Raw genomic sequence first — 15,749 nt, forward strand, 5'->3', positions numbered from 1 at the left:
GGGATCTCTACTGCTGACAGATATTAAAAGGGATCTCTACTGCTGACAGATATTAAAAGGGATCTCTACTGCTGACAGATATTAAAAGGGATCTCTATTGCTGACAGAGATATTAAAAGGGATCTGTATTGCTGACAGAGTTTTTAAAAGGGATCTCTATTGCTGACAGAGATATTATCGTCAGTCAGCTTGCAGATGACACCACCCTCTTTTTGAAAGATGCTGACCAGATTCCTAGACCAGTCAAGGAAAAAGTACCATACCTTGGGGTTACCATCTCTAAGGATCAACAGGAAAGATGCTCATTAAATTTCATACCTATTATTGAAAATAACAAAAAAAGAAATTGAGCCATTGGTTGCAGAGGGATTTATCCTTGAAAGGTCGAGTACTGCTTTCTAAAGCAGAAGGTATCTCCAGACTTACTAATACAGCCCAGTCCCCTACGCGCAGCCCAGTCCCCTACGCGCAGCCCAGTCCCCTACATCTTCACAACAAAATATTAAAGCGGTTGACCAGATGCTTTTCAACTTTATCTGGAAAAATCGTACACTTTATATTAGGAAATCTGTCGTGATGAACACATGAATATGGTGGTCTACATTTTTTGTTGTTGTTGATATTCCTACTTTGAATAATACTTAAGATAAATTGGGCTAAACATTTCTTAAAGAATCCAACTTCAATTTGTAATATCATCTCTCATTATATCTTCTCCCGTTTTGGTGGCTTCAATTTTAAGTTACTTGGTAACCATAGTAACTATAACATTGAAAAGATTCCTACAAAAAGTATTCTTAGCGTGGTGGTTAATATATAAACATATATATTTTTTCCAGCATAGGTAATTAATTTGGAATTATATGCATATTTTGTATAGAAACAAGTCTATATTTTTTAAAGAACTGGTTTAATAATTATATCCTGCTGGCGAGTCAACTGTTTAATGTAGAAGGATTGTTACTCAATTATGAGGATTTAAAAAAATCTTGTTACAATATCCCTGTTACACCTAGAGAGGTCGCCATAGCCTTTGATGCTATTCCATCTGGAACTCTCGTGTTATTTAGAGGTGAACCAGACCTCACCTGCTTGATCAACCCTCGTTTGATCCAGGTGACTCACCAACAGGGAACATGTGTTTCTCCTCTCGCTCTCTCAGAACAACAGATGTGCTTTATTTCAAAGGGATATTGGATCCATTCCTTATGTCACAATTTACTGGAATTCATTTGTCAAGAATATCTGTTGGGAAAAAGTCTGGTTATTACCACACAAATACCTGCTTGTTAAGATCAAAAGAGGTCTCTTTCTGAATGATCCAAGAGTATTACCCTGTGAATCATTTCCTAAAGAAACTCAAAAAAGACATGAACTTTAATTTTTGTGTTGAGCATCCAGAAACAGTTCAGCATTTATTTTGGCATCTGACTACATGTAAAGAAATTATGAAAAGATATTCACAGTTTTATAATTGTTAATTGTCTTGATGACTTTTTTAATTTAATTTTTTTATGCGAGAATGTGCTGCTCGGTTTCCTTAACTATAAAAAGGATACAGAAAAACAATATATTCATAAATGTAAATTCACTAATAAAATAAAAACACTCTTCCGTGTTTTCTATAAGTAATTCTAGCAGTACATTAAGACCCTTCTACATTCTTCTAATCAGAAAGCTGTTAAAACAATCAACAAGTGTGTATTTAAGGTCTTTGTATAACCTGTAATTTGTTGTACCCCCTAGCATATGTTATCATTGTCTGTTTGTATACTTCTTGTATGTATACTGGTTTTTCTGCAATATTAAAAAAACACAAACACATATCAAACAATTAACATAAATAACAATAATAGAACTCTAATAAGCTTGTAACTGCCGTGCATGTCGCACGTGGCCAGTCGAACGCCGCGCATGTCGCACGTGGCCAGTCGAACGCCGCGCATGTCGCACGTGGCCAGTCGAACGCCGCGCATGTCGCACGTGGCCAGTCGAACGCCGCGCATGTCGCACGTGGCCAGTCGAGCGCCGCGCATGTCGCACGTGGCCAGTCGAACGCCGCGCATGTCGCACGTGGCCAGTCGAACGCCGCGCATGTCGCACGTGGCCAGTCGAACGCCGCGCATGTCGCACGTGGCCAGTCGAACGCCGCGCATGTCGCACGTGGCCAGTCGAACGCCGCGCATGTCGCACGTGGCCAGTCGAACGCCGCGCATGTCGCACGTGGCCAGTCGAACGCCGCGCATGTCGCGCGTGGCCAGTCGAACGCGGCGCATGTCGCACGTGGCCAGTCGAACGCGGCGCATGTCGCACGTGGCCAGTCGAACGCGGCGCATGTCGCACGTGGTCAGTCGTACGCAGCGCATGTCGCACGTGGTCAGTCGAATGTCGCACGTGGCCAGTCGAACGCTGCTCATGTCGCACGTGGCCAGTCGAACGCCGCGCATGTCGCACGTGGCCAGTCGAACGCCGCGCATGTCGCACGTGGCCAGTCGAACGCCGCGCATGTCGCACGTGGCCAGTCGAACGCCGCGCATGTCGCACGTGGCCAGTCGAACGCCGCGCATGTCGCACGTGGCCAGTCGAACGCGGCGCATGTCGCACGTGGCCAGTCGAACGCGGCGCAGGTCGCACGTGGCCAGTCGAACGCGGCGCATGTCGCACGTGGCCAGTCGAACGCAGCGCATGTCGCACGTGGCCAGTCGAATGCAGCGCATGTCGCACGTGGCCAGTCGAGCGCAGCGCATGTCGCACGTGGCCAGTCGAACGATGAACTCTTCATTGAGACAATGTTGAAACATCAATCCATGGGCGAGTCAGTGCCACGTTTTAAAAACGTTATCTTTCATACAGATAGATCCCTACATGTTTGCTGAACCTGTCCAATAGAAACGCTTAGTTATCTCCCGGGTGGCGCAGTGGTTAAGGGCGCTGTACTGCAGCGCCAGCTGTGCCATCAGAGTCCTGGGTTCGCGCCCAGGCTCTGTCGTAACCGGCCGCGACCGGGAGGTCCGTGGGGCGACGCACAATTGGCCTAGCGTCGCCCGGGTTAGGGAGGGCTTGGTCGGTAGGGGTGTCATTGTCTCATCGCGCACCAGCGCCTCCTGTGGCAGGCCGGGCGCAGTGCGCGCTAGCCAAGGTGGCCAGGTGCACGGTGTTTCCTCCGGCGCATTGGTGCGGCTGGCTTCCGAGTTGGATGTGCGCTGTGTTAAAGAAGCAGCGGCTTGGTTGGGTTGTGTGTCGGAGGACGCATGACTTTCAACCTTCGTCTCTCCCGAGCCCGTACGGGAGTTGTAGCGATGAGACAAGATAGTAGCTACTACAACAATTGGATACTACGAAAATTGGGGAGAAAAAGGGGTAAAATTAAAAAAAAAAACGCTTAGTTATCGATGCAAAATGGAATTTTGGGGTAACGATTACACGCCAGGAATATTTAAGCGAAATCGTTACTCTTGCAAAGCATGGGAACGTTTTTATCAAACTATTTTATAGCATACAAATCAAATCAGATGCATTGGTCACATTCACATATTCAGCAGAACATGTACCAGTGGTCTGCAGCCTGGTTAGCGCTTGCAGGGTTGAAATATGCTTTCTCTCTGTTTACTGTTGTGTTATCATCAGATAATAATAGCTTCTTATGCTTTCGCCGAAAAGCCTTTTTGAAATCTGACATGTTGGCATGTTTACTGGACCCAAGGAAGTAATGGGGATCCATAATAATCCCTATGAAAGAGTAACTGCTGCCTTGGCAGGAACTAATGGGGATCCATAGTAAACCCCAGGAAGAGTAGCTGCTGCCTTGGCAGGAACTAATGGGGATCCATAGTAAACCCCAGGAAGAGTAGCTGCTGCCTTGGCAGGAACTAATGGGGATCCATAATAAACCCCAGGAAGAGTAGCTGCTGCCCTGACAGGAACTAATGGGGATCCATAGTAAACCCCAGGAAGAGTAGCTGCTGCCTTGGCAGGAACTAATGGGGATCCATAATAAACCGCAGGAAGAGTAGCTGCTGCCTTGGCAGGTACTAATGGGGGATCCATAATAAACCCCAGGAAGAGTAGCTGCTGTCTTGGCAGGAACTAATGGGGATCCATAATAAACCCCAGGAAGAGTAGCTGCTGCCTTGACAGGAACTAATGGGGATCCATAATAAACCCCAGGAAGAGTAGCTGCTGCCTTGGCAGGAACTAATGGGGATCCATAATAAACCCCAGGAAGAGTAGCTGCTGCCTTGGCAGGAACTAATGGGGATCCATAATAAACCCCAGGAAGAGTAGATGCTGCCTTGGCAGGAACTAATGGGGATCTATAATAAAAATAAATCAAGGAGACGAAGGATGGCTGACTACTCCAGTCCTCGAAGGGCCTGATTGGTGTCACAATCTTCCCCAACTTACACACCGGACTCTTAATAATCAAGTAATCATGATCTTCAGTTTGGAATGCAATTAGTTTACTCAGCTGTTTTACTGATGGAGAAAAAAAAACAAAGGTGACATCAACGAGGACTGGAGTTGTCCATCCCAGTCTCAAAACTAAAGTACTAATGATGCCACTTGAAACAAATTCATTTGACAGGTTTTTATTTTACAAAGAGATCCCAGAGCTGCATGTCCCAGACTAGAAGTTCCTGTAAGGAAGAGAGAGAACTCATTAGAACACATCAACCAACGGGTAGGCTACATTTGGCAGTGTTGTAGTAGAGACAAAATGACAACAGCATGTTGATCAACATCAGTGAACGATTCAAAAAATATATATATATAAATGTAGACTCAGACTGATATTAGTTTAGGTATTTATGGCACCAATAAGATACTGATAACGGCCACAAATACGAAGACCCACGGCCACAAATACGAAGACCCACGGCCACAAATACGAAGACCCACGGCCACAAATACGAAGACCCACGGCCACAAATACGAAGACCCACGGCCACAAATACGAAGACCTACAGCCACAAATACGAAGACCTACGGCCATCCATCATCTACGTTTGTGTACTTCAGAACAGTGTTTCCACAAATCCTGGGGAACCTAGCACCACACCCGATGAAGAGTTGACTAGAACAAAACAAGTGTGTTTGTGATTTTAAAAAAACCTTTGGGATCGTCAGGAACAGGAAACCATCCTCCCTGATTGGGCTGTTTTAACAGTGGAAAGATTTTAATCCAATCATGTTCTGCCCCTGAACAAGGCAGTTAACCCAAATGTTCTTAGACCGTCATTGTAAATAAGAATGTTCTTAACTGACTTGCCTGGTTAAATAAAAAGGTGAACAAATAAATAACGGTTGTTTTAATTTTTAAAACAGATGATTTGTTGCCATTAGCATGAAGCAGCCTTTTCCCCTCACCGAACAGAGCGGACAGATGAATAAGGACCTCTTCCTCTGCCTGCGGCTATGGAACCCTGACCAGTTCACAGCGATTATTATTATTATTATCTGACCCTGCTGGTCATCTATGAACATTTGAACATCTTGGCCATGTTCTGTTATAATCTCCATTTGGCACAGCCAGAAGAGTACTGGCCACCCCACATAGCCTGGTTCCTCTCTAGGTTTCTTCCTAGGTTTTGGCCTTTCTAGGGAGTTTTTCCTAGCCACCGTGCTTCTACACCTGCATTGCTTGCTGTTTGGGGTTTTAGGCTGGGTTTCTGTACAGCACTTTGAGATATCAGCTGATGTACGTGATTTTGATATAAGACTAATACCGTTGCCAGTCGACTGAGGGGTTAAGTACTTTTGCAGCAACCCATGTTCTCAGATCAAGGGAGGCTCGTTCCTGCGTTGAAGACTAGGTCAACAACAGGCAGGGGCATAGGACTCGGGTCAAAGGGCACTACATAAGGACGTCACCAGACCCAGTACTTACTTCGACACGATGCTGTCGGTCTTAGCCAGCCTCAGGAGGGAGTCGTCAGCCTCGCCCTGCAGGACGGGACAGGAGGGTCCGTTAAGACAGTTTACTATATATATATATATACGTATAGTCTTGCTTTTTAAGAAACGACAGGGCCTCAAACCATCTCAGTTCTCTACTAGACACTACAGGAGAGAACAGGGCCTCAAACCACCTCAGTTCTCTACTAGACACTACAGGAGAGAACAGGGCCTCAAACCACCTCAGTTCTCTACTAGACACTACAGGAGAGAACAGGGCCTCAAACCACCTCAGTTCTCTACTAGACACTACAGGAGAGAACAGGGCCTCAAACCATCTCAGTTCTCTACTAGACACTACAGGAGAGAACAGGGCCTCAAACCATCTCAGTTCTCTGATAGACACTACAGGGCCTCAAACCATCTCAGTTCTCTACTAGACACTACAGGAGAGAACAGGGCCTCAAACCATCTCAGTTCTCTACTAGACACTACAGGAGAGAACAGGGCCTCAAACCATCTCAGTTCTCTACTAGACACTACAGGAGAGAACAGGGCCTCAAACCACCTCAGTTCTCTACTAGACACTACAGGAGAGAACAGGGCCTCAAACCATCTCAGTTCTCTGATAGACACTACAGGGCCTCAAACCATCTCAGTTCTCTACTAGACACTACAGGAGAGAACAGGGCCTCAAACCATCTCAGTTCTCTACTAGACACTACAGGAGAGAACAGGGCCTCAAACCACCTCAGTTCTCTACTAGACACTACAGGAGAGAACAGGGCCTCAAACCACCTCAGTTCTCTACTAGACACTACAGGAGAGAACAGGGCCTCAAACCACCTCAGTTCTCTACTAGACACTACAGGAGAGAACAGGGCCTCAAACCATCTCAGTTCTCTACTAGACACTACAGGAGAGAACAGGGCCTCAAACCATCTCAGTTCTCTGATAGACACTACAGGGCCTCAAACCATCTCAGTTCTCTACTAGACACTACAGGAGAGAACAGGGCCTCAAACCATCTCAGTTCTCTACTAGACACTACAGGAGAGAACAGGGCCTCAAACCATCTCAGTTCTCTACTAGACACTACAGGAGAGAACAGGGCCTCAAACCACCTCAGTTCTCTACTAGACACTACAGGAGAGAACAGGGCCTCAAACCATCTCAGTTCTCTGATAGACACTACAGGGCCTCAAACCATCTCAGTTCTCTACTAGACACTACAGGAGAGAACAGGGCCTCAAACCATCTCAGTTCTCTACTAGACACTACAGGAGAGAACAGGGCCTCAAACCATCTCAGTTCTCTACTAGACACTACAGGAGAGAACAGGGCCTCAAACCACCTCAGTTCTCTACTAGACACTACAGGAGAGAACAGGGCCTCAAACCACCTCAGTTCTCTACTAGACACTACAGGAGAGAACAGGGCCTCAAACCACCTCAGTTCTCTACTAGACACTACAGGAGAGAACAGGGCCTCAAACCATCTCAGTTCTCTACTAGACACTACAGGAGAGAACAGGGCCTCAAACCACCTCAGTTCTCTACTAGACACTACAGGAGAGAACAGGGCCTCAAACCATCTCAGTTCTCTACTAGACACTACAGGAGAGAACAGGGCCTCAAACCATCTCAGTTCTCTGATAGACACTACAGGGCCTCAAACCATCTCAGTTCTCTACTAGACACTACAGGAGAGAACAGGGCCTCAAACCATCTCAGTTCTCTACTAGACACTACAGGAGAGAACAGGGCCTCAAACCATCTCAGTTCTCTACTAGACACTACAGGAGAGAACAGGGCCTCAAACCACCTCAGTTCTCTACTAGACACTACAGGAGAGAACAGGGCCTCAAACCATCTCAGTTCTCTGATAGACACTACAGGGCCTCAAACCATCTCAGTTCTCTACTAGACACTACAGGAGAGAACAGGGCCTCAAACCATCTCAGTTCTCTACTAGACACTACAGGAGAGAACAGGGCCTCAAACCATCTCAGTTCTCTACTAGACACTACAGGAGAGAACAGGGCCTCAAACCACCTCAGTTCTCTACTAGACACTACAGGAGAGAACAGGGCCTCAAACCATCTCAGTTCTCTACTAGACACTACAAGAGAGAACAGGGCCCTTAAACCATCTCAGTTCTCTACTAGACACTACAGGGCCTCAAACCATCTCAGTTCTCTACTAGACACTACAGGAGAGAACAGGGCCTCAAACCATCTCAGTTCTCTACTAGACACTACAGGGCCTCAAACCATCTCAGTTCTCTACTAGACACTACAGGGCCTCAAACCATCTCAGTTCTCTACTAGACACTACAGGAGAGAACAGGGCCTCAAACAACCTCAGTTCTCTACTAGACACTACAGGAGAGAACAGGGCCTCAAACCACCTCAGTTCTCTACTAGACACTACAGGAGAGAACAGGGCCTCAAACCACCTCAGTTCTCTACTAGACACTACAGGAGAGAACAGGGCCTCAAACCATCTCAGTTCTCTACTAGACACTACAGGAGAGAACAGGGCCTCAAACCACCTCAGTTCTCTACTAGACACTACAGGAGAGAACAGGGCCTCAAACCATCTCAGTTCTCTACTAGACACTACAGGAGAGAACAGGGCCTCAAACCATCTCAGTTCTCTGATAGACACTACAGGGCCTCAAACCATCTCAGTTCTCTACTAGACACTACAGGAGAGAACAGGGCCTCAAACCATCTCAGTTCTCTACTAGACACTACAGGAGAGAACAGGGCCTCAAACCATCTCAGTTCTATACTAGACACTACAGGAGAGAACAGGGCCTCAAACCACCTCAGTTCTCTACTAGACACTACAGGAGAGAACAGGGCCTCAAACCACCTCAGTTCTCTACTAGACACTACAGGAGAGAACAGGGCCTCAAACCATCTCAGTTCTCTACTAGACACTACAGGAGAGAACAGGGCCCTTAAACCATCTCAGTTCTCTACTAGACACTACAGGGCCTCAAACCATCTCAGTTCTCTACTAGACACTACAGGGCCTCAAACCATCTCAGTTCTCTACTAGACACTACAGGAGAGAACAGGGCCTCAAACCATCTCAGTTCTCTACTAGACACTACAGGGCCTCAAACCATCTCAGTTCTCTACTAGACACTACAGGAGAGAACAGGGCCTCAAACCACCTCAGTTCTCTGATAGACACTACAGGAGAGAACAGGGCCTCAAACCATCTCAGTTCTCTACTAGACACTACAGGGCCTCACACCATCTCAGTTCTCTACTAGACACTACAGGAGAGAACAGGGCCTCAAACCACCTCAGTTCTCTACTAGACACTACAGGAGAGAACAGGGCCTCAAACCATCTCAGTTCTCTACTAGACACTACAAGAGAGAACAGGGCCCTTAAACCATCTCAGTTCTCTACTAGACACTACAGGGCCTCAAACCATCTCAGTTCTCTACTAGACACTACAGGAGAGAACAGGGCCTCAAACCATCTCAGTTCTCTACTAGACACTACAGGGCCTCAAACCATCTCAGTTCTCTACTAGACACTACAGGGCCTCAAACCATCTCAGTTCTCTACTAGACACTACAGGAGAGAACAGGGCCTCAAACAACCTCAGTTCTCTACTAGACACTACAGGAGAGAACAGGGCCTCAAACCACCTCAGTTCTCTACTAGACACTACAGGAGAGAACAGGGCCTCAAACCACCTCAGTTCTCTACTAGACACTACAGGAGAGAACAGGGCCTCAAACCATCTCAGTTCTCTACTAGACACTACAGGAGAGAACAGGGCCTCAAACCACCTCAGTTCTCTACTAGACACTACAGGAGAGAACAGGGCCTCAAACCATCTCAGTTCTCTACTAGACACTACAGGAGAGAACAGGGCCTCAAACCATCTCAGTTCTCTGATAGACACTACAGGGCCTCAAACCATCTCAGTTCTCTACTAGACACTACAGGAGAGAACAGGGCCTCAAACCATCTCAGTTCTCTACTAGACACTACAGGAGAGAACAGGGCCTCAAACCATCTCAGTTCTATACTAGACACTACAGGAGAGAACAGGGCCTCAAACCACCTCAGTTCTCTACTAGACACTACAGGAGAGAACAGGGCCTCAAACCACCTCAGTTCTCTACTAGACACTACAGGAGAGAACAGGGCCTCAAACCATCTCAGTTCTCTACTAGACACTACAGGAGAGAACAGGGCCCTTAAACCATCTCAGTTCTCTACTAGACACTACAGGGCCTCAAACCATCTCAGTTCTCTACTAGACACTACAGGGCCTCAAACCATCTCAGTTCTCTACTAGACACTACAGGAGAGAACAGGGCCTCAAACCATCTCAGTTCTCTACTAGACACTACAGGGCCTCAAACCATCTCAGTTCTCTACTAGACACTACAGGAGAGAACAGGGCCTCAAACCACCTCAGTTCTCTGATAGACACTACAGGAGAGAACAGGGCCTCAAACCATCTCAGTTCTCTACTAGACACTACAGGGCCTCACACCATCTCAGTTCTCTACTAGACACTACAGGAGAGAACAGGGCCTCAAACCACCTCAGTTCTTTGATGCCATAATTTTGCTGTTCTCTCCTGCCGTGTCTAACCCCCCCCCCCCCCAAATCTCCCAGGTATTCCAGAAATCCTGGTTAGGGGAACTCTGGAAATCAGGAGGGAATAATCTGAAAAATCCAGAAATCCTCTAGCCAGGATTTCTGGAATAGCTGAGAATTTAGTTGAACGTTAGCAGAAATGTACAACCGTGGAGAAAGAGGAAACGTACCATTCTACGAATGGCGCCGCAGATGGCGTAGGTCTTGAACTGGCCGGTGAAGCGACCGGTTACCTTGTCAACCTGCAATAGAAAACACAACGGGAAACGGAATCAGTACAACGAGATCTTACGGTAGTATATGAGCGTTAGGTTAACGTAGCAGATCAACGAAGACGGTACAGGCAGCGACCCAAATTGGCACACTGTTCCCTATCGGCCCCAAGGGGAGGGGAGGGGGGCGTTCGGTAAGACGTAACGTTTTTTGGAATGTTTAAGAAGAGTTAGCCTCGAAAGAGTCTTGTCATCAAGGGGCGGCTGGGTAGCCTAGTGGTTAGAGCGTTGGACTAGTAACCGGAAGGTTGCGAGTTCAAACCCCCGAGCTGACAAGGTTACAAATCTGTTGTTCTCCCCCTGAACAAGGCAGTTAACCCACTGTTCCTAGGCTGTCATTGAAAATAAGAATTTGTTCTTAACTGACTTGCCTAGTTAAATAAAGGTAAAATAAAAATAAAATCAGTTACCTCAGCAATGTTGATCTGGATGGAGGCGTGGTCCTTTGCTCCGATGATCCTGTTGCTCGCAGAACTGAAAGACGAGGTAAAAATAGCAGTAGAAAGGAGGTGTTTTCATCATCGCCGCTGTACAGTTCGCTAGCGATACCAACAACCAAATTATATCACAAACCGGAAGGTATTATTCATTCATAACGCATTAGCTACAGCACAGAGCAGACTGTTCAGCACTAAAAAAGTACACTTTTAATAAGGCCCATCAAGTTGTGCTTTACAGATACCTGGTCTAAAACCCCGAAGAACAAAGAAAACAAAAGGGCCAGCAGGTTAGTTGTCAGGAGACCCGATGTTGAATTTCATTGGACTTAACGTCGGGCATAAATACATTTGCGTTTGGATCTTAAATTCCTACCGCCAAAAGGACCAACAGCACGGACAACTGTAAAAGTATATAAAAAAAAATATGTACCCCCCCCCCCCCCGAGTGGCGCAGCGGTCTACAGTACTGCATCGCAGTGCTAGCTGTGTCACTAGAGATTCTGGTTTGAGTCCAGGCTCTGTCGCAGCCAAGCCGTAACCGGGAGACCCGTGGGGCGGCGCACAATTGGCCCAGCGTTGTTAGGGGAGGGTTTGGCCCAGCGTTGTTAGGGGAGGGTTTGGCCCAGCGTTGTTAGGGGAGGGTTTGGCCCAGCGATGTTAGGGGAGGGTTTGGCCCAGCGATGTTAGGGGAGGGTTTGGCCCAGCGATGTTAGGGGAGGGTTTGGCCCAGCGATGTTAGGGGAGGGTTTGGCCCAGCGATGTTAGGGGAGGGTTTGGCCCAGCGATGTTAGGGGAGGGTTTGGCCCAGCGATGTTAGGGGAGGGTTTGGCCCAGCGATGTTAGGGGAGGGTTTGGCCCAGCGATGTTAGGGGAGGGTTTGGCCGGCAGGGATGTTGCTGTCCCATCGCCGGAGTTGCAGCGATGGGACTGTAACTACCAATTGGGTACCATGAAATTGGGGAGAAAAAGGGGTAAAAAAAAAATATATATATATAATTTTATTCTGCATTCTGGCTTGTAGAGGAAACTTTCCTGATCCAAATGCTAATTTATGCCCGAGGTACAATTCAATGAAAATCAACGGTGGGTTTTTCCGGGCTAGCTAGTTAGCTACCACAGGCTTCCATAACACAGGGGCACTCTGGGTACTCACCATTTACGTGGGACGTACAGGTCCACGAATTCACCGGCGTCGTTCTGCATTCTGATTTTGGGTGATGATCGGTCAACTCGATCTGTGAGTAAGCAGTGGAAAATGATTCATAAAACATTAAGCATGCTCGTCTCTCACAGAACTTCAGTGTATCGTACCCCTGGGAAACCAGACATATAATTTCATTAAGTTGTTGGTCGGGCATAAAAATTTGCGAATTCTACAAGTCTGAACGCTGAATAAAATAACACCCCCCCCCCCGGTTGTCCGCGTGATTGGTCCTTTTGCAGGAATGTGAGACAGGAACGTATAATTACGTAAACGGTACAAAGCGGTGGTAGTACGTTCAGATTTCGATGTTGCACAAGATGAAACTAGCCGAGCTCATGTGGTTCTGCTTTAGGTGACAGAAATCGAAAGGTATTACCAGCGCTTTGAAAGCCGATTTAATTATATATATAAACATTCCCGAGTGGCGCAGCAGTCTAAGGCACTGCATCTCAGTGCAAAAGGCGTCACCACAGTACCTGGTTCGAATCCAGGTTGTATCACATCCGACCGTGAGGGCGGGGCACAATTGGCCTAGCGTTGTCCGGGTTAGGCCGATGTAGAAAGTCATTGGAAATAAGAATTTGTCCTTAACTGACTTGCCTTGTTAAATCAAATATACTCATCTCTGAAAACCAATGGTCCAAATGGTCTCTATCATAATCCATTTCAAAATGACTGGACTTTCTACCCTTGAAGGAACGACGAAATTAACGTGACAAAGAATGGAATCCAGAGTTTATTTGGTGGGAAAATAGCATTGGTCAGCTAGGCTGGATGCTGTGCGAGAACGAAGGCCAATTGACAGGCTCACTGTTTAAGTCGTCATCTTTGTAGCGTTTTATATTACGAAATTCCTCTGTTTTACAGATGCACAATCGAGAGCGTCCTGTCAGGCTGTATTGCCTTCAACCGCAAGGCTCTCCAGAGGGTAGTGAGGTCTGCACAACGCATCACCGGGGGCAAACTATCTGCCCTCCAGGACACCTACACCACACGATGTCACAGGAAGGCCATAAAGATCATCAAGGACATCAACCACCCGAGCCACTGCCTGTTCATCCCGCTATCATCCAGAAGGCGAGGTCAGTACAGGTGCATCAAAGCAGGGACCGAGAGAAAAAACAGCTTCTATCTCAAGGCCATCGACTGTTAAACAGCCACCACTAACATAGAGAGGCTGCTGCCAACACACTGACTCAACTCCAGCCACTTTAATACTGGAAAAAATGTATCACTAGCCACTTTACCACCTACTGCATCTTGCCATCTTGATGTAATAAATGTATCATTAGTCACTTTAAACAATGGCACTTCATATGAGATGAGTAATGTGGGGCATGTAAACATATGCATATACTGTACTCTATACCACCTACTGCATCTTGCCTATGCCATTCAGCCATCGCTCATCCATATATTTGTATGTACATATTCTTATTCATTCCTTTACACTTGTGTGTATACTGTAGTTGTTGTGGAATTGTTAGGTTAGATTACTTGTTAGATATTACTGCATTGTCGGATCCAGAAGCACAAGCATTTCGCTACACTCGCATTAACATCTACTAACCATGTGTGTGACAAATAACATTTGATTTTTATGTTTTTATTCTCGGAAGATTTCTCACCAGAACAAACGTCTCTCTGAAAATGTCAACGGAGCACTGAGCGCAAACTCTTCGTCTATCCTTTTACATGAATTCAGATCGTTAATTTAATTTAATAATTTAATAATGTTAATTTTGCGACACATCGGAAACAGATCGACCACTATAACATGTCAAATCCTAAAAAGTTGCTGTGAGAAAGCGGTAACAGAGCGGTCAGTGCTTATTAACGGAAATATTAAATCTGACTTTTTGCATATGTTAGAGACGCCACTGAAGGATTCAGAATCATCTGTCTTTGGAAAAAAAGGGGGGAAAAAAAGTATTTTATAACATCAGGAAGTGACATTTCATCAACCCCTACACATGGCTTGCTAACATTTGCTAGTCTGAAAATAACTAACAGTTTGCACGAGTTAGGAAAAAGCAACACCGCGCGTATTATAGTAAAATTTTAATAAGACCCCGTTTTTCCCCGAAAACTACGTATCTAGTTGATGGGAGATGCTTCCTAGTGGCTACGAAGCCGTGTGAAATCTGCGTCGACGGTGACGGCTCCAGCATGTGGCAAAACAGCGGTAGCATGCAGCCTGTATTTCACCAGAAAATGTATCGAAATAACATAAGCATTCAAACCAAACAAAGTACTACCGTTAGCGGAGCTGTTTAGCGAAATATTATTTCACAAATTCGACAACCATGGTTGATAATAGTATAGTATTTTCCTATTTGTACAACAGAGAAAAGTCCTCTCTCACCGTTGATCGCAAATGGCTGACAGGAAAGGGAGAGTATAGTTACCGGAAGTTAAAACCAGTTCGACTGGTGTCGCAAGCAATTACTTCCTATGGGCGCTTAAAAAACGTATAAAATGTTCCTTTAAAAAAAAAAAACTCGATGCCAAAGAAATACTGAATAGAGGGAATCAGATAGATAGAGTAATACAGGTCTCATAATAAGCATGAACATCTCAAAGTGTCTATCCGTTTGATACAGATTCGATAAACAAATATAATAGGTATGATATTTTATTAGGTATATAACCATTCAGTTGTTGAAAAATACATTGTATTGTTAGACGTATATTTATGAATACAATCAAATCAAATCAAATATGCAATAAGCAGATCTTTCCTTCACCTTCAATATGAAGAAAACAATTGACAAGAAAGAAAACATACATGGAATACATAAGTATTCATTACATCCACTACAGTAGTGGGTCATTTAGCAGACTCTCTTATCCACTACAGTAGTGGGTCATTTAGCAGACTCTCTTATCCACTACAGTAGTGGGTCATTTAGCAGACTCTCTTATCCACTACAGTAGTGGGTCATTTAGCAGACTCTCTTATCCACTACAGTAGTGGGTCATTTAGCAGACTCTCTTATCCAGAGAGACTTACAGTAGTGGGTCATTTAGCAGACTCTCTTATCCACTACAGTAGTGGGTCATTTAGCAGACTCTCTTATCCAGAGAGACTTACAGTAGTGGGTCATTTAGCAGACTCTCTTATCCACTACAGTAGTGGGTCATTTAGCAGACTCTCTTATCCAGAGAGACTTACAGTAGTGGGTCATTTAGCAGACTCTCTTATCCACTACAGTAGTGGGTCATTTAGCAGACTCTCGTATCCACTACAGTAGTGGGTCATTTAGCAGACTCTCTTATCCAGAGAGACTTACAGT

General features: G+C 45.8%; 1 protein-coding gene across 2 annotated transcripts; it reads right to left on the minus strand.

Annotated features, from left to right (window-relative positions):
• Positions 1 to 4,573: 4,573 nt before the first annotated feature.
• Positions 4,574 to 14,864, minus strand: LOC139367789 (small ribosomal subunit protein eS21-like). 2 transcript variants are annotated; one of them, XM_071106120.1, is made up of 6 exons: positions 14,819 to 14,864; positions 12,403 to 12,484; positions 11,220 to 11,283; positions 10,708 to 10,779; positions 5,888 to 5,943; positions 4,574 to 4,637 (listed from the first exon to the last, which is right to left on the minus strand). In XM_071106120.1, exons 2-6 carry the CDS (start codon positions 12,450 to 12,452, stop codon positions 4,628 to 4,630), a joined length of 252 nt encoding a protein of 83 aa, XP_070962221.1. In that variant the 5' UTR covers positions 12,453 to 12,484; positions 14,819 to 14,864; the 3' UTR covers positions 4,574 to 4,627. The 2 variants fall into 2 exon arrangements, with proteins under 2 accessions (XP_070962221.1, XP_070962222.1); XM_071106121.1 differs by lacking the exon at positions 14,819 to 14,864 and adding an exon at positions 12,931 to 12,988 and having other exon boundaries at positions 12,403 to 12,486.
• Positions 14,865 to 15,749: the final 885 nt, after the last annotated feature.

This window comes from Oncorhynchus clarkii, chromosome 16, assembly GCF_045791955.1.
Source record: "Oncorhynchus clarkii lewisi isolate Uvic-CL-2024 chromosome 16, UVic_Ocla_1.0, whole genome shotgun sequence".
NCBI lineage: Eukaryota > Metazoa > Chordata > Actinopteri > Salmoniformes > Salmonidae > Oncorhynchus > Oncorhynchus clarkii.

What these genes read in the sequence shown, in the direction of transcription:
- LOC139367789 (XM_071106120.1), bottom strand. Translation starts at nt 12,452, where the DNA reads ATGCAGAACGACGCCGGTGAATTCGTGGACCTGTACGTCCCACGTAAA. An exon ending in CTGTACGTCCCACGTAAATG is followed by an intron (nt 11,284 to 12,402) that starts GTGAGTACCCAG and finishes CTCGTCTTTCAG; the next exon opens with TTCTGCGAGCAACAGGATCA. An exon ending in TCCAGATCAACATTGCTGAG is followed by an intron (nt 10,780 to 11,219) that starts GTAACTGATTTT and finishes TTTCTATTGCAG; the next exon opens with GTTGACAAGGTAACCGGTCG.